This window comes from Anas platyrhynchos, chromosome 20 (assembly GCF_047663525.1).
Source record: "Anas platyrhynchos isolate ZD024472 breed Pekin duck chromosome 20, IASCAAS_PekinDuck_T2T, whole genome shotgun sequence".
Taxonomy (NCBI): domain Eukaryota; kingdom Metazoa; phylum Chordata; class Aves; order Anseriformes; family Anatidae; genus Anas; species Anas platyrhynchos.
In genome coordinates this window covers 6,767,669-6,791,450 of record NC_092606.1, presented here as the reverse complement: position 1 = coordinate 6,791,450, position 23,782 = coordinate 6,767,669, and the positions used below count along the sequence as shown (strand labels likewise).

At 60.7% G+C, this 23,782-nt stretch overlaps 1 protein-coding gene across 3 annotated transcripts in view; it reads right to left on the bottom strand.

Moving 5' to 3' along the window:
• The window catches only part of SRRM3 (serine/arginine repetitive matrix 3), a 32,900-nt gene extending 10,104 nt beyond the window's left edge, over window positions 1–22,796 (bottom strand). For 2 of the 3 annotated variants that reach the window (XM_072026102.1, XM_038165963.2), the window contains exons 1-11: window positions 18,412–18,487; window positions 10,983–11,240; window positions 8,358–8,459; window positions 4,030–4,164; window positions 3,700–3,780; window positions 3,266–3,295; window positions 2,886–2,954; window positions 2,501–2,536; window positions 2,209–2,259; window positions 1,978–2,082; window positions 1,510–1,681 (exon numbers count right to left, since the gene is read on the bottom strand). In XM_072026102.1, coding sequence (XP_071882203.1) covers window positions 1,510–1,681; window positions 1,978–2,082; window positions 2,209–2,259; window positions 2,501–2,536; window positions 2,886–2,954; window positions 3,266–3,295; window positions 3,700–3,780; window positions 4,030–4,164; window positions 8,358–8,459; window positions 10,983–11,206 — 1,005 coding nt within the window. In that variant the 5' untranslated portion in view covers window positions 11,207–11,240; window positions 18,412–18,487. Of the gene's footprint in view, window positions 1–1,509; window positions 1,682–1,977; window positions 2,083–2,208; window positions 2,260–2,500; window positions 2,537–2,885; window positions 2,955–3,265; window positions 3,296–3,699; window positions 3,781–4,029; window positions 4,165–8,357; window positions 8,460–10,982; window positions 11,241–18,411; window positions 18,488–22,665 lie in introns of those variants that run through there. The other variant, XM_072026101.1, reaches the window with a different exon arrangement.
• Between the last annotated feature and the right edge of the window lie 986 nt (window positions 22,797–23,782).

The following is a 23,782-nucleotide window of genomic DNA, read 5'->3' as shown; positions in this document are numbered from 1 at the left end:
TCCTAACGGGATCACACGTGGGGACCCACGGGGAAAACATCCCCATGGTGCCAGGGTTGGCTGCCATATGGGCAGTGGGGCCACAGCCAATTCAAGGAGGCAAAGGGCAATTTGCGGCTCGGTTTTGGGGTGAGCCCGCTCCCTTTTCGGTTCAGAGCTGCTCGGTTATCTTCCCTTTTAAATTCCGTGTTCAAAATATAGAGAATGGAAATACAGTGTTCAACGGTCGTAAATATTTAGAAAACACATCTTCTTTTTTTTTTTTTTCTTTTTTTTTTTTTTTGTTTTTCTTCTCCACATTAACACACACAAAAGCAAAAAATTCTAGAACAACACGACGACGACAGGGGGAAAAAAAAATAAGAGATATATATCGTTTGCATTTCTGTACATCACGAAGGAAAAGAAAAGAAATCATGATAAAGGAAACTAAAACAAGGGGGGAAAAAAAAGCATGTTTCATTGCCCTTCCCTCCCCCTCTTCCCTGCTTCTGCTGAGCAAGAAATGGAATTGTATATTACCGTTTGGGATTTTTTTCAAATGGGAGGCTAAAGAAAAACACAGATGGGATTAAAAAGAAAAGAAAAAAAACAAAACAAACAAACAACCAAAAATAAAAAATAAACAGAGAGAGAAAGAGAGAGAGAAAGAGAGAGAAGTTGTCGGAGAAAAGTCCCGCTAGAGCCGGGGAGCCAAGGGAGCTCGTGCGGCCTGGGCGATGCTGGGTGCCCGGGGTGGGGGCTCCTCGGCACCCGCACCCCCAAAAAGGTGAGCCGAAACCACAGCAAAGAAGAAAGTGGGCCCGAGAGGTGGGCTCTGGTGGTCTCCCAGCCCCTCCTGTACTGGTTAAACTGGGGCTGGCCCCCTCGTCCCGCTGGGGCAGCGGGAGCGTTGCGGGGACAAGCGGCCCCGGCGCAGCGGGGTTTTGCCGGGGCAGTTGGCAGGGCTGGGGACTGTCAGCCCTGAGTCACCCGCAGCGGGGACCCTGAGTGCCTAAAATGTGAGCACCCAGCCCCAGCCCCCCCTCCAAGCTCTCTCCTGGCCTTAAACCAGTGCCCAGACTGGTGCTGGGGTCCCGCTGGCACCGGCACCTTAGTGCTGGGATGGGCTGGCAGCGGCAGGGAAATTTTTTCCATTTTTAGCCATTTCTCAGCCATCTGGGCTCAATCCACTCCCAGGGCAGCGCTGAGCCTGGTGGTGACCCTACTGAGCCATCGGGGACACCCCGGGGTGTGACATCCACGGAGTGGCCGTGTGAGAGGGGCTGGCACCCCCCAGGGTGGGGGGGACATTGTGCAGCCAGAGAACGGCCGGGGAGGGGGACGGGCAGCACCCGGTGCCCCCATCCATCTCCCCGACCCCGACGCCACCAGTGCCCCCCAGATGGTGGCCGGGTGAGTGGGGAAAGAGGGGAGAGGAGAGCCGGGGGGTGGGGGTCCTGCGGAGGGAGGAGGAAGAGGAGGAAGAGGAGAGGGCAGCGAACCGTGGTGCAAGAAAAGCCTACGTACATCCGGCGGCTCCTCGAGCGCGGCGCCGTGGCTGTGGCGGCCGTTCTGGGCGCTGCCCTTGTGCCCGTTCTGGTGCGGCGAGGCCGAGCGGCGCGGCGAGGAGGAGGACGGGCTGCGGCTGGAGCGGGCGCTGCTGCCCTTGGGGCCGTCCTCGCGGTGCTTGGGGCTTAGCCTGAGGGGCACGGCACAGTCAGGGGGGTGGCCGACGCGTCCCCTCCATCCCCAACCCGGCACGGAGGTGGCACCCAAGCTGGGGCTGCAGCACAGGCTTTGCTGAAGCACGAAATGGGGCGAGAAATTGCTTCTGGGGTTTCTCCCAGTTTACAATTTCCCATCTGGTTTGAAACCTTGGTGCTGCGTCTCCAACCACCTCCAAGCACCCCTGGTGCTGCAGCATCGCCCTGCTCCCCTCACATCCTCCCCACAAGGGTCCCCACCCTGGGGACACCCCCTCGGGGGTGCTCCTACCTGCCGGGGGATTTGGAGTTGCTGTAGTCGGAGGAGAGCGAAGCGCTGTGCGAGCTGCAGCTGCTGCGCCGGTGCGACCGCCAGGCCGGCGACTCGCTGCGGGACCTGCGGGGAGGACGGCCGGGGCCGACGGGCAGGCTGAGCCCCCCCGTGCCGGGCAGCTCGGAGGTTTGGGGGAGGGCTGGCCCCACAGGGCAGCACCCTGCCAGCCGCCTGCCTGCGGCGCCTCACCTCTTGCGCTCTTTGTTTTTCTCTTTCCGCTTGTTTTTGGGGCTGCGGGACCTGCGGGGAGGGCAGAGAGGTGAAAAGGCAGAGATGGGAGAGGGGGAGAGGGGCAACGATGATGTCCGGCGCGATGGGTCACCCTGCTGAGCCCTGGCCAACGTGCACCCAGAGCATGGGGTGGCCCCGTGCCACCTCCAAGGGTGGGGGACAACCAGCAGAGCCTGGCCATGGGGCAAGGGGGACGCTGGCACCAAGCGCAGGTGGCGGTGGGATGGCTCCCGGCTGCCTTCGCTCTCACCTGTGTCTTCTCTTCTTCCTGGACCCCGACTCAGACCTGGGGATGGAGAGGAGGCAGAGACACGGTGAGCCGTGGCGGGGGGCGAAGGTTGGGCAGCCCCAGGGGACAGCAGGGACAGGGACGAGGGCAGGGGGCTGGGAACCACCAGTTTGGGTCGCTGGAAGGGGCAGCCTGGCCACCAGGAGATGACAGCCCGTGTTTCGGAGAACTGCCTGCCCCCTTGAAGGGCCACCCAGCACCCTGCCCTGCCCATGCTGCCAACCCACGCCGGTCCCAGAGCCCCGGGGGCTTCCCCACGGTCCCCAGCCCTCCCCGCAGCCACCAAGCAGCCCCATTGTCCCCAGCCCTGGGAGCACGGCGCCTCGAGGAGCCGTATCCATCCTACCTGTCGCGTCTGTGTTTCTTTCCAGTCTTCTTCTTCTTCTCCTTGCGGATGGGTGAGGAGCTGTCGCAGCTGATGGGGGGGAATTGGGGGCCTTTAGTGTGGGAGCAAGGAGCTGGGGTGCAGCAGGAACCCCAAGTCCCATCCTTGTGACCTACCAACCCCTGGCACCCCACGTCCCCAGACAACCCCTGGGACGCACGAATATTGCATGGGATTTATTTCCAGGGGACAGAAAGGAGAGTCCAGCTCAGGGTAACCCCGGTGCCAGGGCGGCCGGATCCCGCTGTGTCCCATTGCCACCTCGTGGGCTCCACGGCCTCCAGCAGGAGATGGGGCTGGAGCTGCCAATTCCCCCGGGGGGCTAGGAGGGGGACACTCACCTGCGCTCCGAGCCGGGTTTCCTCTTTTTGCTGCCGCAGGGAAGGCAGAGAAGAAAGGGACAGTAAGGACAGCATCCTCCCACTGCTCCAGGACATGCAAACTGGGGCAGGACCTGGGTGGTGGACGGAGCCAGCCCCTTCCCAGCAGCCAAATCCTGCCCGGTGCTGTGCGGGGCTGTGCTCTGCCCTCCCAGGGAGGCTGGGTGCTGATGGAGCCGGGTGCGGACGCGCCAGCACCCTGCAGCCCCCAGCCACAACCCGAGAGCACAGCAAGGGCTGGGTTAATGACCCCAAATCATTAAATCCCCAATGAAAGCCTTCAGCTTGTTGGGACGGGGTGAGCAGGGAGGGGACCTGCTTGGGGAGACCCAGCAGAGCTGCAGGGTCAAACCCTCCAGGTCTCGGGGGCAGCATGGGGACAACCGTGGACTCACCGGCTCCGGCGGTGACCCGATTTCTTTTTCTTTTTCTTCTTGGGCGGCGGCGAGGTGGAGCTGCTGGACCGTCTCTTCAGCCTGAGGGAAAGAGCAGGCAGCGTTGGGGTGAGAACAGAAAACCACCACCATGCCCTGGCCACCGTCACCGTGCCCTGGCCACCGTCACCGTGGCCATCACACCTTGACCTAGGTGTCCTGAGCGTGGTGTGGCTGTGCCGAGGCAGAGCATGAGGACGCCGTGCATGCATTTAGGGTGCACGGGGGGTCACCACGCGGGGACATCCATCCCTCTGTCCCCCAAAAACCCTCTGCCTGCCGTGGCCAGACCTGTACTCGCGGTGGCTGCTGTCGTCGCGGTAGCACTCGGCCGAGCAGTCGCACTGCAGCAGGCAGCCCTCGCCGTACTCGGGGTACTGTGCCGCGTAGTCCTCCCCGTCCAGCCCGTGGTGATTCTCTATCACTCTGCCAAAGGAGGAGACGCGGGATGAATTCGGGGCTATGCTGGAGCTGAATTGGGGCCAGGAAAGGGGATGCTTGGCAGGTCTGGGTGGGACACCCTGGTGACACCTGAGTTCTTATCGGGGTCCTGTCCCCGCAGCACGTCACCGCTGGGCTGCCGCAGGGACATCCCCAGGGCCATACCACCACCTCCCTGTCCCCGGTGTCACTCAGAGCCCCGTGCTGCCCCGTGGGGCTCAGCGGGGTCAGCCCAGGTGGGTGGCAGGGGACGGATTAGGGTGAGAGGAGCTGGTGGAAGACCGGGGATTTGGGGATTATCCGGCTGGTGGCAGGAGCTCCCGGGATGATCCGGGCTTTGGGACCGGTGCCCAGCCTGCTGCAGGCTTGGCACGGGAGGTGATGGGTGACGTCCCCCCGAGCCAGCCGAGGCGAGGAAGGGGGGGACATCAGGCCTGAAGCCACCAGGGTCTCCTCTCCCTCTCGAGCAGCTTCGTCAACATTAATTTTCCCGCTGCCATGGAAACGGACGGGAGGTTGCCATTGACTACCGGGGCTGCGGGCTGGACCCGGAGAGCAGGAGGGACCCAGGAGCCCTTGGCCAGCCTCTCCCTGCTGCCCCCAGCTCCCCAGCTCCCCCCCTCCTGCTCTGCCATCAGCCCCAGGACCAATTTCAATCCCCCCAGGGCAGAGTATCCATCCCCATCAGGTGGGCTGGGGATGTCCTGGTGAGGATGTGGGGCAGCAGCTGAGCTCCCGAGCCCCAAATGTTGCCAGGGGTCTGGGGGCTCAGTGACAGCAGCCAGGAGAGGGAGGTGGAGCAGGAAAAGCACGTCAAAGAGCCCTGATGAAATGTTTCCTAGCAATGTCACTGCTGGGGATGGCCACCCACAGGACGAGCTGCCTCCAGCACCGGTGGCACCGGGCTCGGGGCATCTCAGTGCCGCCGGCACAGCCAGGAGCAGTGCTGGGTGCAGGATCCATGGTGCCAGATGTTATTTTTCCCCTTCTTTTTTTTGTTTTTCCCTTTCTGCCAGAGCTCAGGTGGTGTTCAAGCTCCTTGGCAGCAGAAGGACGCGTGGGTTGGATGTCCTCGGGTCCCAGAGGCTGTGGGTGCTCCGGGACACATCCCGCAGCATCCAGCTGCCACGGGTGCTGGGCGAGGGCAGATCCCCAGGGAAGTGGAGGCACTGGGGACACTTCTCCATCCCCTCTGGGTAACTGCACTGGGTGGTGCTGTGCCTGGGGGGTGCCGACATCAAACAAGGCCAGGCTCTCACCCCCCGGAGGAGATGTGGCCTCAGGAAGCAGGATTTTTAGCTGGTGTCCCACCCTGGCTTCTTCCAGATGTGCTAGCAGGGGGCTGGCAGCAGGGGAAGCTGCTGGAAAAGCGCAGCCCCTCGGCTCCTGACCCTCCTTTTCCACGAAAATGCCTTTCAAACAGCAACCAAACCACGGAAAGGGGGAAGGAAGAAGGGAGCTGAGCAAACGGAGATAATTTCTTGCTGCACTCTCTGCTCGGTAGGCAGCTGAGACGGCACCACGTCGCGGTGCTGGGCCTCATGCTCCTGCTGCCAGCTGTGCTCAGCCTGTAGTGCCCCACTCACACCTCCCCTCCTGCCACACGCCTGCATTTTGTTTCAGGCCCCCTAACCTGGCCATCGAGCAGCCCCTCAGCCAGCAGAGGGCCGTGAGGCTGGGCTGTGCATGCACAGACAGGAGCTGCGAGGGTGCAGAGAGCAAGCCGGGGCTCAGGTGGTCACGGCTCTGCTCGGTGCCTCGGTTTCCCCTCGGGATTTCCGCAGCCGATGCCGAGCTTTTCGCGTGTGCTTTGAAATGAGAGCAGCTGGTTCGGGCTCGCAGCCCAGCCAGCCCAGTGGCTGATTTGTAGACGTCCAGGGAGGTGCTGGAACAGGACCAGCACACGAGGTGCCTGCGCTGGGGCTCTCCCAGCCTCCAGCCGTTGCAGAAGGCTGGGCGTGTTTATCTGAAGCACTGCTGCAGCTCCCTCCCTCAGCCTCTCCTTCAACAAGTGCAGAGGTTTTGCATCCAGGACATCCTTTGGCGGGGACCTCTGCAGGCCAGGTCCCCACACATGGGGAACCCCCTCCTTTGGGATCCCCTCCCAGCTTCCCCCAAGCACCTCCGTGCTCCTTGGAGCTCTCCTGTGCTTTGAGGCCGCTCCCTCCAGCTCAGCACTATTATTTATAGCCCCGGGGCTAATCTAACGACTACCTTTCAGACTGCAGAGGTAGCCTGCCGGTGGGGAGAGGTGACAGCTACGGCTGCTGGGGTGCCCGTAACGCACCTCTGTGCTCGTTACAGCGCCAGCCCTAACGAGCTGGGCAGCCTCTCGGGAAGATGCCCTGAAGATGACTCAGGTCCCACGGGCAAAGGCCACTTGTTAACACGCCACCTGGATGCTCGGACACCTGGGTGACCCAGGCACCTTGGTTTATCCCACACCTTGTTTATCCCACTGATCCCTGCCTGGAGGAGGACCCCAGACGCTCGTGGCTGCTGCAGGATGGGGATGGGGCTGCGCACCCCGACCGGGATGGGCTCAGCCCAGCCCTGTCCCCGCTGGGAGGCTGCTGGCAGGGGAAGACTGCCCCCGCCGCCACGGCTTCCCCGCCTCCCCCTCGCCCTGATTTCCTGACCCTAATGAAGCATTAATATTCAGTGAACCTGCAGCATCTATTCCTGTCCCAAGTGACCTGGTTTCCAGGCTGATGGATGGTGCGCGCCGGGCCAGCCACGCTGCCCGGGCCATTAAGCAGCGCACAGATAAATCATCATCAAGCCAGCACAGCCCCTCGCGGGGCTGGGGATGGTCCCGTGCAGGGCGGGAGGAGCGGGTGGCACGTCCCCAGCAGCAGCAGTGCTGCTTTGCACAGCAAACCTCAGCCCCAGGCCCCATCCCGGGGCAGAAGCAGCACAAGGAGTGATGAGGAGGCAGCAGCACGGGGCACAGCGGCTTGGGGCAGCTTCCTCCACGGGGCTCCTGGGTTTCACGGCAGTCTGACAGAGGTGCGGCACGACTCTGGGGATGGCTCCGGGTCTGTGCTGGTGAAAAGCAGGCTCAAGCCCTGCCTGGGCCTCTTATATTATTTATTGTTGCTATTATTAAGGATTAGTACTGCTAACGCGAATCTTACTGGGGTTACAGGACAGCAGGCAGCCTCCCAGACCATCCCCAAGGTGAGTTACCCCAGCTTTGCAGCTGGGCAGGAGGATTATTCTGCATTATGGAGTTAATAGCAAGGACTCCAAATCGATGTCCTTGCCTGGATGGAGGCAGAGCTGTGATTTCAGCCCTGGAGAGAGCAGGAAAAGCAACCAAATAGCAGGAGCAGGCAGAAGTGAGGCATGGCCTGAACATCTCATCTTTCTCCCCAGGACCAAGCTGGTGCCTGCTCTGCTCCAGTGACATTGGTGACAGCTGTGGCCAGGCAGAGGCAGGGCACGAGTGGCTGGAGCCATCTGCACCCCGTGCTGCACCCCAAACCTGCGGCTTGGTCTCTGCCACCAGCTGATGGGTGAGCTGAGCACCCTGCGCTCTGGTTTCGTCTTCTGTGATGGGCACTGCGATACTGGCCTGTACAGCACCTGGAGGCTGCCCAAAGACCAAGCAGGAGAACCCCTCCGGAGGTAGTACCCTGCCTCAGAGAGGCCAAACCTGCCTCCTACCAACCAGCCAAGCAACAAAGCGACCAACCAACCAACCAACCATCTAACCAACCAGCCATCTATCCAACCAACCATCTAACCAACCAACCATCTAATCAACCACCCATGTAACCAACCATCTAACCATCTAACCAACCAATCAAGCATCTAAACAACCAAGCATTTAACCAACCAACCATCTAACCAATCAACCAACATTCTAACCAACCAACCAACCATCTAACCATCTAGCCATCTAACCAACCAACCAATATTCTAACCAATCAACCATCTAACCATGTAACCAACCAACCATCTAACCACCTAACCAACCAACCAACCAACCAACCAGCCATCTAACCAACCAACCAACCATCTAACCATCTAACTAGCTAACCGACCAACCATCTAACAAACCATCCATCCATCCATCCTTGGTGGCCACCCGGGATGTCTCCCAGACAAGCAGCACAACGTGTGACAGACGAGTCGGACACACAGACGGGCCGACCCGGAGCTGCCTCACTTACATTTGGCGCCCGTGCTGGTCCTCCCTGGTGAGCACGCCTTCCTTCTCCATCAGCATTTGCCGAAAGGTCCCCACTTTCTGCCGGATCTCCTCTTCCAAGTACCTGGATGGGCAGAGATGTGGTCAGGGCAGGCGGGGATGCTGTGCGGGCCCTCCAGGGGCTGCTGCACGTGCCCCGAGGGTTGGGACAGGAGCAGGGTGACCAACAGAAGGGCACTCAGGGCAGGGCCCTGCTGATGACCTCCGTACCTCCAGGACTGGCGCGTGGCCAGAGGGGCTGGGGAGGAGAGGTGGCATTGGGACGGCCATCGAGGGGTGGAGGACAGCAGGGCCCTCCACTTGGAGCCCTGCCACCACCCTCCTTGCCCTTCTCAGCCCCACTTCCCCTTCTTCCAGACGAAGGGGCCATGAGGAAGGTGCAGGAGGAGGATGACCACGAGGCTGTCCTCGCAGCCAGCAGGGCTGGGATTCTCCTCCATCCCCTCGCTCATCCCCGCGCTGCGCCGCGGCCCCGCAGCCGAGCCAGCTCTGCACTAGCGCCGAACGCTGACTCAGGCCACTGCAGGGTTATTAACGAGAGACACTAATCACTTTGTCCCTGGCATCTGCAAACAGCCGCGGCAAAGCACGGCGCTCCAGCTGTCCCTGAGACGCTGGAGGGATCGGTGACAGCCCGCGCCGGGCAGCCCTGTGCCGCATCCCGCAGCGGCACAAGGGCACCGGGCGCATCCCTGACCCCAAAACCCAGCGGTGCCGCGCTGGAAATGCCCACGTGGAGCAACTCGGCAGCATCCCCGGGAGGGGGAGGCACAGGATGGCACCTGGGCTGCGTCCTGCAGGAGGGTGAGGGGGGTGCAGAGCTCTGCCACCGCCAGAACGAGATGGGGATTAATATTAACGAGCTCATTTGCACTGAAACGGGCTCATTAATGCTCCAGCCGGCAAGGGCTGCTGAGCGGGAGGAGGGCAGTGAACCAGGCAGCCCTGGCTGCTTCCCTATGCCTTGCAGCACGCCAGGGCTGGGGGGCCCTAAAAACAAAGCAGCACCCCCAAAACGCAGCTCTGCACCTCACCCAGGGCCACTGGCGAGCAGGCAAAGATTTGCTGCAGTGGGGTATTAACGTGGGCAGTGCTATCGGAGTGGGGACATGAAATCAAGCTGGAGGTGGTGGACAGGCGACCGTGGCCAAGTTTACGGCCACCAAGGGGCCGTTTAATTCTCCTTTTCTTTCTGGGGACTTGCCTTTCTCCCCGCTTGCTCCAGCAGCCCCACCACGCTCTCAGAGCTCTCCACGAGGCGTTTCCAGCAGCCTGCAGACGGCTCAAGGGCTGCATTTGTCATCAGAGCCACGGGCAGGAGGACAGCAGCACCCCAGGGCTGGATCTGGCCGTGCCATGCAGAGGGACAGGGGCTGGCAGGTCCCCAAAATCTGCTTCCATCCTGCCCGTAAAGGCGTTCCTGCCCCAAGGCTCCCCCCAGCCCTGCAGCAAGGGGAGCCTGAGGTTTGGCTGCAGAGTGGCTGCTCCTAACCCTGTCAGAGGGATTTTTTGCTGTTAACACAGAGAACAGGGTGGGGAAGGAACCAGAAATTGCTGACGCTCCTTTTCCAGAGAAGAAATCCAGGCACCAGCCAGCAAGTAACCCCGCAGGCAGCCTGGAGCGGGCGGATCCAGAGCAGGCGGGATCCATCCGCGTTGAAGGGAACCAGGGAGCACTTAAATCCCCCAAAAACCTCCCCTGCTGTCACGACACCTCACCCCACAGGGTCTCTGCCCTTGGAGACAAATCCCTGAGGCTCAGGGGCCACGGCCAGGCACAAACCCCTGGGGAGCTTCCCCTGCAGCCCCCGGGAGAGCCCCCACGCAGAGGGGGGTGAACCAGGTCGGCCAAGATTATTGCTGTAATTACATTATCATTTCGGCAGATCCCTGTCCCCACTGTTATTAATAGCCTTAATAACAGCAAAGACAATTACAGCAGCAACAATACCCATCACCACAGCGCTACTACCCGCTGCACTACTACTACTACTCATAGTAAGGCTCCTCGTAGGGCACGGGAACCCGAAAGGAGGACCCGGGCTCCCCAAGGCGCCAGGTCAGCCTTATTTATTTCCATAACGACAAATTAGGCGTAATCATTATTCCAGTCTGTGTGAGACAATTTAATTCTAGGTCACGGCTGCGCTCTTAATGAAAGCCTTGGCGAAGCCTTCCCTCAATCCATTTTCCCTCTCCGCAGCTGATGCCAGTCCCCGTCGCCCTGCGTGCGCTGAAGAATTTGCTCCATCAGTCAGGCTTTAGCCCCAAAACTGGAGGGTGAAAGGGGAGGCAGGGACAAACCGAAGCACTGGACCGGCCTCACCTGGGGCTCAGCCACAGCTCTGCTTCATTTCCCCAACCCGTGAGGCACAGACTGGCCCTTTCTCATCCCAAAAGACCCCGTGAGGTGCTGCAGAAACCAGCCCAATCCACCCAAAGACATTTTTTTTTCCCCAAATGAGGACGTTTGCCACTTCAGGGTGGTTTAGAGAGAAAAAGGGGCAGGAGGAGGTGCCAGGAGGTGTCCAACGGGGGTGCCCAACCGCGGGATATCCCAACCCAGCCCCAAGCACCCAGCACTCACCCTTGCTCCTCCATCATCTCCTGCAGCTCCATGCACTTGAGCTCCACCCGCCGCTTGCGCTCGTGGTCCAGGATCTCGCGGTGAGCCTTCTTCACCAGGCTGGGCTCCGCCAGCCTCACCTCCTCCTCGGCCTTGTGCCACGTCCCCGAGGCGCCGGGCTGCGCGAAGCCGTTGGAGGCTTCCTGCGGCGAGGGCGCGTTGGCCCCGTTGTTGTAGAGAGCCATGGTGCTGGGGGGGTGGCCTGGAGGCACGCAGCACCTGGGGGGGGGAGGAAGAGCCACAGGTCAGTTCCTTGCCCTGGCTTCGTTCCCTTCTGCTGTGACCCAAAATCTCAGAGAGAGGTGCATCAGCGCTGGGGATGGTGCTGGGTGGATGCTCAGTGGCACTGCTGTGGGCTGTGAGGCTCCAGAAATAGCCCCTCGGAGGGGACAGCGCTGTGCTGGGCTTTGGATGATGTCCCCAAGCCGTGGGGAAGGAGAATTGCGACCGTGCTTAGATCCCAAAAATCCCAAATCAGCCAGAAAGGCGCAAACTGCCCCACTGGGTGTCTGTGCAGGTTGTGACAGCCCCGATCCCAGCAGCTCTGGAGCACCCCTGAGCACACGAGCCCCCTGCTGCACCTCGGATTCCCACAAACGCTTCTCCCACAAAGCCCTACCCAAAGGAAAACGACCAAAGGTGCAGGCGGAGCACCCCCCATGCACACACGCTCCCCCCACGTTCATTTTGGACTTGGAGAAGTGTCTTTGTGTATATGGCTGAACCTCAGAGGTGCTCCCCTTGGCAGCACCCTGCCTGAGAGGCTTTTTTGAGGACAGGCGCTGCCTGCACACCCTGTCACAGGGGTGACAAGGACAGCAGCGTGAACCCAACCTGGGCACGTGGGCGTCGATGCCATCACACGCCAAAAAAAAAAGCAGGGCAGGGAGAAGGGGAGCCAAGTCCCTTTGGCACGGCCACGCCAGGGGCTCAGATGGCACAGTCAGGGATGGGAGAGCTGGACGAGGAGGGGAAGGGCTGGGAGAGAAGGAGTGAAAAGGAGCGAACGAGCACGCCCTGCCACATCCCGGCATCGTGGCTGCACACCCAGCGGGTCACCCAGCGCCCCCGGCTGTAAAATTATCTGCCCACAGCTCGGGACGCGACGCGGAGCCGGTGGAGAGCTCTGATTCCTCCAGCACGGCTGTGAAAGCAGCAGCAGGGCCCAACATCCCCGTCCTCCCCGCGCACCTTCCTGCATTATTAAAGCCTATTGATTCCCATGGCTGAAACCCGCGGAAAGCAGCACGGCTACGGCAGGATTTCTATGGAGATGTCACCTCCCGGCCAGCACGCCCTCACCCACAGCCGTGTGGGGTCAGACGGAGCCGGGGCAGCAGGGTTTGAGGGCAAAGCTCTGCTGTCTGCGCCCCTCCAGAGCCTCCGAGCCCTGCCTGGGGCAGCCACGGAGAAGAAACGGGCACAATGGGGTCCGTTTGGCAGGCAGGGGTGCCCCCAGCACCCCAAAAACAGGGGCTCAGCATGGAGAGCTGCCGTGCCACGGGGGGCCCCGGGAACATCCCGGCTTCCCCGCTGCCCCCGGCTGCCCCACGCGTCATTTATCTCCTGACAGCCCTGCCCGGCGAGGACGGCAGCTGATTGCTTAATTACACGGCGTTCTTCCTTCTATTTTTTTCCCCGTTATTACCGCGCCAACAGGAGCCAGCAGGCTGCGTTTCCACAGCAGGGGGGGGCTCTGCACAGCCCGAGTCCCCTCAGACCCCAGCCACGCGGGGACCCCCAGCAGCACAGGGAGCTGCAGGAGGCACCTCTGGGTTTTAAAGCCCTTGGAGGGGCTGGGATCGTTGCTCCAGCAAGCAGGGCAGTGCCCGCATTTCGAGGCCTGCGATGCCCTGCAGCAAGGAGCTGCCCAGCTCCCGCGTGGCTCTGGGTGGGAGATGCTGCAGGAAACCCGGCTGCGGGGCTGCTCTTCCCCAAAATCTTTGCCTTTCCCTCATCAGGGCAAAAATGTGGGGATGGGGAAGCTTCCAAATGGGAAATGTTCCCCTGCTGGAAGGTTTCATCCATGGGTGATGGAGAGGGGGAAGGAGGGGATGCTTCCTGCAGCAGCAGCCTCTGCCTGCTTCCCCCAGCAGGAATTAATTTCATCCTCAAGCCTCCCGTTTTCTGCAAAAGAAGCTGGAGGCAAGCAGAGCAGAGCCCTCACTCTGTGCAACACCCCCGGGTCGATCGGCGAGCAATTTGCTCAAAGATCGCCGCAGCCACGTCCAACGTCCCCATCCGTGTCCCCGTCCCCTCCGCAGGGTCCCTGCGGGGCAGGGGGAGAGGGGCTGGGACCCAGTGGTCCCCAGATGGGTCCTGGCCGCTCGCGGGTACCCGGGAGGGCTCGGGGGGGTGGTGGGGGGAGCAGTGGGGTGCCCGGGTGGGTGTCACGCAGCCAGCCCCCCCCGGCTGGCTCAAAGCCTTCCCCAGGCAGCTGAGGACAAGGGGCCGGGGGTGGCAGGGAGGGGAAGTGCTCCGCCGTGAGTAATATTCCCCATGATAGCTAATAACAGCAATCCTGCCTCGGTGACGGCACAGGCACAGGCAGGAAAACAAAGGAAGAGGAAAAAAAAAAAAAAAAACTACCCACAAACACCACCCGGCTATAAATAGCGAAGCAGAGCCACGAGCAAAAGCCCTGGATGGACACACACACACAAAAAAAAAAAGCAAACGGAGCAAACCCTGCACCCCCGGTGCCAACAGCGCAGCGTGCTGGGGCAGAAGGAGCCCCCGGAGGGGTGGGCTGGGTCTGTGCCCCCTTGTCCCTAGAGGAGATACCCCAAAAACACCCTGTCTGCAAGGGACACGTTGCAGGAGGGGGGCTGTCAGCTCCGCAGCATTCAGTCATCGGCCACGCAACACGGCGGGGATGGCCTGGAGCCTCCAAATCCATCCTCAACCCCATCCCCAGCCTCATCCTGAGCCTCCAAACACATCCTCAGCCCTATCCCAACCTCCTCATCATCCTCATCTCCAATCCCCAGCCTCCATCCCCATCCTTGTCCCCAGTCCCCAGCCTCATCCCCATCCTCGTTCCCAATCCCCAGTCCCCAGCCTCCATCCCCCTCCCCAAATATCAGCCCTGCCCGAAGGCCAGCGGCTCCCCGCCCGGCTCAGCGCTCTCCACAGCTCTAACCACGACGGTTAAATATTTCATTATCTGCAGTAATTACCCACAAATCATCAAGCGCTGGCAGTCAGACCCCGGCCGCCTTGCAGAGGGGGACAGAAGGCGTCTCGGGGCGAGTGCTGCCACCCGTCCCCAAACCACTGCGGTGCCACCGAGCCGCCTGAGGTCCCAGCCCCGCCGTGCCAGGGCTTCGGGGGCAGCTCTGGGGGAACTCCCGAGTGAATCCAGCTCATCCCTTTTTGCTGAGCCCTTTGTGCTCGTGTTTTGGGATCCCGATCCTCCCCGCTGGCACTCCAAGAGCCACCATTAGGGCTGGGGAGTGGGAAATCAAAATGGGTTTTCACCTCACAGGCGCTTTCTGCTGCCTGGGTTCAGCTTCTGGAAACGTTTGGAGATGCTGCGCCCCCATCCCATCCCCATCAACATTATTCCACCAAACCTCTTTGGCCTTTAGCTTTCCCTGCCCACAAACACACCTCTCCCCAGCTGCCTGCTCCAATCCTTCCCCACCCAGCTCCCTACTCGTGCCCAGGGCCGGGCACCCCCTTCCTGGGGGGAGGGAAGCACCCCCCCAGGTGCCCCCCACCCAGCCGGCCTCCCCCTTGCTGCTGCGCTAATTAAAGCCGCCTCCGGCCGGTGCTCAATTAATTCTGGCCGCATCCAGCTGCACCAGACACGGGGCGACGGCGGCGAGCCTCTGGCCAGGGCCTGAGGCCGGTGCTGAGCCCCCCCAAAGGCCAAAAGTCCCTCGGGGGAGGCTCCGGCTGCTGCGGGGTCCCCCGAGGGGATGGCTGCCCTTTAGACGAAGAGCAGCGGTTTTCCCTTTAAAATCTCCCATTTGTTTACAGGAGGGAAGCAGCACCAGGAAGCAGGGGGCTGAAGCTTTCAGCTGCTGCTGGCAGCTTGCGCCGAGACGGCACAGTTTGGAAGGAGGAGAGCCCACCTGCTCCGGGGAACGGAGAGAGGGGCCAGCCCCATCCTCCACAAACCATCCTCCAGCTCCATCATCATCCTCATCCGCCACCCATCCCATCCCCATCCCATCCCATCCCATCCCATCCCATCCCATCCCATCCCATCCCATCCCATCCCATCCCATCCCATCCCATCCCATCCCATCCCATTCCCATCCTCCATCCTCCATCCTCATCCTCCATCCTCATCCTCCATCCCCAACCCCATCCCCATCCTCCATCTCCATCCTCATCCTCATCCCATCCCCATCCATCTCCATTCCCATCCTCATCCTCCACCCTAAGCATTTCCAGCCTCGTTACAGGCTGCTAATTACTTGAAGGTGGCTGGAGAAGGCCTCCGCCTGGCTGCACGAAGGCAGAAAACCCGGCTGGAGTCAGCAGGAGGAAAAGTCTCGGGTTGCTGTTCTTAATTGGGCCGACCGGTGCCAAAACCCATGAGTCAGACCTCCAAGAAGGGGAAAAATAAAAATAAAAAAAAAAAGAAAACAGAAGGAGAGCAGCTTGCAAAGGCTCGGCCCGTCAGCTCCGCCCTGAGCCCGCGGGGACCCCACAATTTGGGGAGCAGAAAGGCGCTGGGTGCCCAAAGGGCACCCCAAAAACCCAATCCCTGGGGACACCCCAGCCATGTCCCGCACCATCCCGCAGCAAAACCCAGCATGGCCAGAGCCGGGGGGACACCGGGATGGACCCGAAGGATTCGGGACCACCCCGTCAGGGCTAACGGGGGGCTGGCGAGCCGGGCGAGGGCTCGCTGCTGCCCGTGCGTACGCGGCGTGTGCGCGTGGCTGCGTGTTTTAAATAGCTGAGGAGGCTGGCGGAGAAGCCAAAGAGTTGCTAAGCAACTGGGCTCCTTCCCGGAGTGCCAAAAAATGGGACCGGGGGGGTCCGGGGGGGCACGGAGAGGGGCAGGACCCCATGGGATGGTGGGCATGGGGGGATGGTGGTGCGTGGAGAGGGACGGGTGGTGTCGCGGCTCCTCCGAGGAGTAGGGAGATGCTCTGCAGGGGAGCCAGGACCCCAAAGGGAGGCGAGGGGTTGGGGTGTGCTCCCAGCCCCAAAATGCAACCTATTAGCGGGGGGGGACACCAACAAATGTGTGAGGGAGGGTGTCCTGCAGGCAGCATCGAAATCCGTGGGTTTTGGTAGCCCCGGTGTCACGGCACAGCATGGGACAGCACAGGTGACACCAAAGTCCCCAAATTTCACCCAGCCCCTGTCCCAGGAGCCCCCCAGCACCCCACATCACGCTGCCCCCAAAGCCTTCACCCCAAGGGGGGGTGCTTAAACAGCGGGGGCTCGGGGGAAGCAGCGAGGCACCAGCAGGGCCAGGGATGGATCCTGACACCCCCAGCCCTCCCTAAGGACACCCCCAGGCTGGGGACACCCCCCTGGGGGCACCCTCACCCCATCCGCCCCTACAGCAGACAAGCCGGGGGGGGCACGACGATAATAACAATAAAATAATAATAAAATAATAAAAGCAGCAAATATTGAGCCCCCAGAGCAGCAGGGGGCTGCGGCACCGATCCCGACCCTACCAGCTCGCCTCCCCGCGGCAGTAACGGGGTGCAGGGGGGGGGTCCAGAGGGGGGGTGGGCAGGCAGCAGGGGCCCCCCCCGGGCGCGGTGCCCGTTGTGTAACGGGAGGAGCTGTTCCGGGGCTGAGCACGTTATATAAGCCGCGGGCCACCTGGCCGGGAGAAGACACGAGCTGGGAAGGAAGGCGAAGGGCTTTGGGGACGCCGAGGAGCGGGGGTCCCGCTCTGTCCCCCCCCCCCTCGGCCCCATCCGCTTGCCTGCGACCCCGTATGGCATGCCGAAATCAGGGCAGGGGAATTGGGGATGGGGGTTTTGGGGGGTTTTTGGGGATTTCCTCCACGGAGAGGGTTAAGGCAGCGTGTCGCAGCCCAGCTACCGTCTCCCGGGTTGTAGGGTGCTCAGGGGGAGGCACTGCGCCCCCACAACATAAATTTGGGGGGGCTGAGGATGCACGCGGGGTGCCCAGCAGGCACGGCACCCCTGCTGTGGGGGCAGCCCTTCATCGGGGCAAGGCCGCATCTCCCTGCGGGGACAAAACCCATTTAGGGGGCAGGAAACCAAGGTGGGGGGGACCACGGGCAAAGCCCCGGCAGCGCTGCCCTAAAACCCGGCCACCTTCTGGCCCCAGGAGCCCCCCGCCAGCTCCTGTAACCCCCCCGTGCCGTAGGGAGCGGGGCTGCCTCCATCAGGACGCTGAGGATGGGACCCCCGGGACCTGGGGGTCCGCAGCGGGGACACCGAGCCCCGAACCCCCCCACAGTGGGGACACCAAGGGGATGAAGGACCCCAGCCCGGCCCCGAGCCGCCCCGACCCTATAACAGAGCCCGCCGGCAGCCCAGCCCTGCCCCTTCTGCCCCCCCCAAACCCCACAGAGGGTTTTAGGAACCTGCCCCGTTTTGGGGCCGGGTTTTGGGGTGATTCGTGCATTCTCCTCACCGCAAGCCCTGGGCCAACAGGGAGCCCCCAGCCCTCCCTATGGGGTCTCATGGGGCCGTCGGGCCCTTCCCGGCCCATCCCCATCCCACCGTGCACACGGGGTGCTCCTGAGGAGCCCCAAAATTGTCCGACCCCCCTTCCCCAACCCCACTGTCCCCCCAGTAACACCATCCCAATAACACCATCCCCAAATCACACCTCTATCCTTTTAGGTACCCCCCCACCCCCCCATCCCATGGGGTCTCCCAGCATCTCCCTACTCCCCGTTTGTCCCTTAAAAAAAAACCCACCCCCCCCCAAAACCCCACTCCTCTGACCCCTCCCCAGGTAACACCCCACAACCACCCCTCTCCCTTTACCCCCCCACACCCCAAAACCCCAAAACCCCCCTCATGGCGTCTCCCCTCACCCCCTACCCCCTTTCCCCCCCCCGCTCCCCTTGCACCCCCCAAACCCCCATAAACCCCCTTTAACCCCCCTTTAAACCCCATTAACCCCCCAACCCCCCCTTTAACCCCCCAACACCTCCCCTAAGCCCCCTTTAACCCCCCACACCCTCCCCAAATCCCCCCCAAACCCCTCAACACCCCCCATACCCCCCCTATACCTCCCATATACCCCCCCTATACCCCCCCAGGCCCCCCCATACCCCCCATATACCCCCCCAAATCCCCTATATACCCCCCCAAATCCCCCTTTTACCCCCTTAAATCCCCCTTTAGCCCCCCAAATCCCCCTTATACCCCCCCCAAATCCCCCTTACACCCCCCCAGGCCCCCCCAGCCCCCCCGGCCCCGCTCACCCGGCCCCTCCCGGCGGTGCTGAAGCGGACAGCTCCGCTCCGCTCCGCTCGGCTCCGCTCGCCTCAGCCCGCCCAGCGCCCCCCCCCCCTCACACCGCCCCGCAGCGCCCCCTGGCGGCCGGAGGGCGCAGTGCACACACACCCCACACAGGGCCTGCGGCCTGCCCCGCCTCACGCGGGCCCTGTCGGTCCCAATCGGTCCCTATCGGCTCCTATCGGTCCCTGTCGGCCCCTATCGGCCCCAATCGGTCCCTATCGGTCCTTATCGTTCCGTATCATCCCGTATCAATCGGCCCCCGTCATCCCATATCGTCCCGCACAGGCCCCTGTTGTCTCACACTGTCCTGCACCTCAGCCCGGCTCCCACCCCAACCCCCCCTCCCCTCCCATCCCATCCCTTAATCCCATCCTATATCCCATCCCACACCCCATCCTATATCACATCCCTGAATCCCATCCTATATCCCATCCCATACCCCATCCCTGAATCCCATCCCATATCCCATCCCATCCTATATCTCATCCCTGAATTCCACCCTATATCCCATCCCACATCCCATTTCTTCCTGTATCCCACATCCCATCCTATGTCCCATCCCTAAATCCCATCCTATATATTATCCCATCCTATATACCATCCCATCCCACATTCCATCCCATATCCCATCCCATCATATATATCCCATCCTTGAATCCCATCCTATATCCTATCCCATCCCATATCCCATTTCTTCCTGTATCCCACCTCCCATCCCATATCCTACCTTCGCATTCCATGTCCTACCTTCACATCCCATATCCCACCCCACCCTGTATCCCATCCCATATCCCATCTCATCCCACATCCCATCCCATAACCCATATCCCACCCTATCCCACTTCACATCCCACATCCTACCTTCACATCCCGTATCCTACCCCACCCTGTATGTCATCCCATATCATCCCACATCCCACATCCCACATCCCTCCCCTGCCTGTATCCCATCCCATATCTCACCCCATAGCCCACACATCCCACCCTGTATCCCACTCCATATCCCATCCCATATCCCATCCACCCCATAGCCCACCCTACCCCACATCCAACCCCATATCCCTCCCAACATCCCACCCCACACCCCACCCTGTACCCCACCTCTTCCCATACCCCACCTAGCAGGAGGGTTTGGGGGGGGAGCTCCCAGTGCCCCCAGTAAGGTTTTGCTCAGTCTGACCATGAGCAACAGTGGGCGGGATTAGGCCCAAGGAGGAGAGCTGAACCCAAAAAGGTTTGTGTTGAACCCAAAAAGGGCAAAAATGAAAGAAAATCCAGGTGAAAGTGCTGCAATGCTCAGGGCCACGCTACGCCCCCATAGTGGGGTTCAGGTTACCCAAACCTGCCTGAAATCCGGTCATGGCAAGGGACAGGCGGCCCCAAAGCCCCCAAATCCTCCCTGCACAGTAACAGCGAGGGCTGGAACCCCGAAGCACCCCAAATCCACCCGCTGTGCTCCCAGCAAGGGGCGGGTTACCCAAACCAGCCCCAAACCGCCCCACACCTGGTGGCTGCAGCCCTGGGGAGCTGCCCCCAGCTTTGTCTCCTCGTTAGCATGCGGGGAGCTAACGAAGGCACCCTGCTGACCCCATGGGGATGGTGAGGGGGGATCTATCCTACAAACTGCTTCTGGCTGCTACCTATAGGAGGCTTTGGGGTGCAGCCACCCCTCTCCTTTCTCCCCATCCCCATCCCTGTCCCTGTTCCATCCCCAAATGCATTTTTATCCCCATCTCCATCCCTGACCCCATCCCAATCCCTGTCCCCAACCCCATCCCATGGAGGAGGCACTTTGGGGCCGGATAAAGGGGCCGAGCACAACCCCACAGCATCCCCAGGCTGTTTTTAGGGCGCTCCGCTCCTCGCTTTCTCCCCTCTGCATCCCCACCAGGACGCGAGGAGACGCTGCCCCATGGGAGAAGCCCCGCGGGGTGCTTTGCTCCCTCTTTTTTTTTTCTGATGGCAGAGGGGACAAAGACCCCATAAAGGGGGAAAAAAAAAAAATCCAGCATCCCCGGGGCGAGCACGTGCCCCGTGCAGCGCCATTCCCTTTCCAGCACCCGCAGCGTCCGCAGCGCTGAATAATGCATCAGGGCCTGGGAAACAAAGAGGATGGGGAGACGTGGCCGGGCTTCCCCGCGGCAAAAACATCGCGGGGAGACCCCGCTGCGAGGGCAGCAGCCCCCCGGCACCTTGCCAAGGGGAGCCAGGGCTCGCAGCGGGGCCGTTTTGGGGTTTGCTACGGCATCATTGGGGCTGGAGGAAGGCAGGGGCTGGGGTGAGGGGAAAAAAGGGAAAAAAGGGAAAAAAAAAGGGAAAAAAGGGAAAAAAAAGGGAAAAAGGGGAGAGAAACCTGCAGGCAGGGAGCTGGAGGGGGGAGCTGGGCTCTGCGGTGCAGGGAAAGAGCTGGCAGAGAACAAAAGGGGGAGAAGAAGGGAAGGAGCGGGGAGAGGGGCCGCTAATTGCAGGAGAAGAGGCAGCCGGAGCGAGGCGCGGCGGAGGGGGAGCGGGAGAAAAGCCTCACTTGAAAGAAAGCCAGGCCCGGGGAAGGAAAGATCGGCGATAAATAATTAAAGGAGATCAAACGAGGCAGGCAGCAGAACAAGGCCTAATTGCGAGGATTCACACTGCGGGTCCAAAAAATAAAATAAAATAAAAAAATCGCTGCCAGCCTCCTCCCGACGCACGAGGGAGGGCGGCCGGGAGCGGCCCCGCCACGTGCTGTGGGCACGGCCACGGCCCCATCCCGCCCAGCCAAACCCGTGTGGTGCTCAGCGGCCCCACACAGCCCAGCGAGGCAGCGGGGGGAGAGGAAAAAGCCGAGAAATGCTGCAAAAAAAAGAAAAAGTTGCGCAGGGGAAGGGCTCAGGGGCAGCCCGGCGGTGGCTGCGATGGGGACAGGGCATCCCAGGGTGACCTTGGGGCGTTCGATCGCGGCTGGAGGCTCCCATCGATTTGGGGTGGACGTGCCACCGTCCCTTCCCCGCATCACAGCCCTTCCTACAGGGGCATCGCCCACCTCCCCGTGCCACCGGGGTGCCCTCCGCCCCGGCAGGAGTCCCCCCACGCATTAATTGCGCCGCCCTCACCCCGCCATCTGTTCCTGCAGCCGGGAAAAGAGCAGTCCCTTCGGTGGCCTTTATTAACAGGTTTCCCTGTAAATGCAAACAAACCCGCTCCGAGGCGCCCAGGAGGGAAGGGAGAGCTCGGAGGCATTTGAGTAAATCGAGAGCGAATGTGGCCGTGGTGGATTAACGGTGCCCGTGGCCAGGCAAGGGAACGAGGGGAAAGAGGAGGGGGAAAAGAGACCTCTGCCAAGCTGGAGCTGCAGCTCGGGTGGTTTCTGATCCTCCTGACGATGCTCAAGCCCCTCGGCGTCACCCTCTGGGCCCCTTTCCTCTCCCTGTTCCCCTGTGATCTCCACGGGCTGAGGATGCTCTGCGTAAAGCAGCACCCAAACGCCTCCCCCTTGTTGTTTCCCTGCTTCTCCCAAACATCACCGAAATGCCAGGACCCAGCCCTGCCCAAGGCAAGCTGCTGCTGCCATCTCCTGAGTGTCCCCAGGGAGAGGAGGCTCCAGGGGGCACAGCCACCACGCATGGGCTTAGGGCTGGATTTTCCCGAAGGATTACAGCTCCTTATGGGGACGGATATTGCACCAGCTCTCATTCTCCCCAATCTGCCTTTAAAACCCACCCGCTGTGCTCGCCGTGAGGGTTTGAGATGCATTGGAGACTGCAGGCTCCATCCCAGCAGGGTTCAGACAGGGACGGGTGCTGGCACCCCGCCCCGACACACGGTCCCGTTAAACAAACGCGTGCTTGGGAACCAGGAAGGGAAACAGGGAAAACTTTTCCCAGGAATAAATGTGGGTGAAGGCTGCCAGCCTGCACTCTGCCAACCTGAAGGCACCTGGGCACCAAGGGTGATGAAATAGCCAAGCCATAAACCTCACCATTTGCTTTTCTCCTCGTTTTATCCTCTTCTGTGCTTTGCCACATCACCCTAATCCACGCAGATGGGTAAAACAGAAGAACGAGGTTGTTCCTCTGAGGGTACCTGCGCATGGACCTTTCCACTTCCCCCAGGAGCACCCAGTTAGCTCCTGTTCCTCCAGGAACCTCTGCCAGGGTGCGCCCTGATTCCCTCCCCAGGGCTCAAACTGCACCCTGCATCAGAAGTCCCAAAACACTCCAGCCCTCGGAAATCTGCTCTACCTGCTGCACCCAAAGGAGCAGGACTGGAACAAGTGCAGCTCACATCCATCCCTCCTGGTCCGAGGCAAGGCTTTCCCAGCAGCCTGGGCATGAGCAGGAGGAGCAGGCCACTCGCTCTGCAGAGGACAAACACCCTGATTAAATAACCCACTGCCTGCTCCTGGGTACAGAATTGCTGATGGGTCTGTAAGAGCCCCCTCCCAGCAGCCTGCGTTATTGCCAAGGCCACCACGAGCTTCCCAGTCCTCAGTTTGAACATTTTGAACAACCTCGAGGTCGCACGTGCTAGGCCTGTGCCACCCATCCTCTGTGTCCTTCGGCTGGGACATCCTCCCCTGCCCCCAGCGTGATCTTTAATTCTATTAATACCACCTAATAACCACTTTGTTCCAAGCCTGCTGAGTAATGAGTGCCGGCCCTTCCATTTCATTACTATTTCTGTAAAGAAACCAAGCTTTAACACATTGAGCTGCCGCAGACAGAGGCACAAGAGCTGGGCTTGCTGTCCTCTCTGCCTACGTGTTCCACAGAGGGACAGAGCCAAGCGCTTCGTTGTCAGCCTTCAGCAGTGTGGTAATTGTGTGATCTGTTTCAGGATGATGGGCTAGATCAAAATAAGTAAATAAATAAAAAATAAATAGTTCGAATATCTCAGGAGAGTTAGAATACAAGAGGTAGGAGGAAATGAAGCCAGTGACCAAACAGTATCTCCTGCCTTTAGCTCTGTTCCCTAAGAGAACCTTCAACATCAGGTTGTCTCGCTCAAACCAGAGGTGCTGGGCTTTGGCATTTCCTCCAGCTAATCAAAACAGCGTCTGCTCAACTTAGAATTCAGCCTACGTGGATTAGAGCAATTCAAAGCAATAGGGTAAGCAGCCCACAGAGCATGGAGGAAGACTGAATTAATAGCTTCCTTCATTAAAGCTTACCTTCAAAGAAGTCGGCGATAGAACTTGTCATCACCGTTTTCGTGCAGACGTTTATTTTTATATGCACAAGGGGATGAATGTAAAAGAAATCTATGCAGATGCTAAATCAAGGCTTTTGTTCCTAACTAGAAAGAAGTCACTCTCAGCATTTTAATTATTTTCTTACAGCAGGACTGACGTTGCAACCG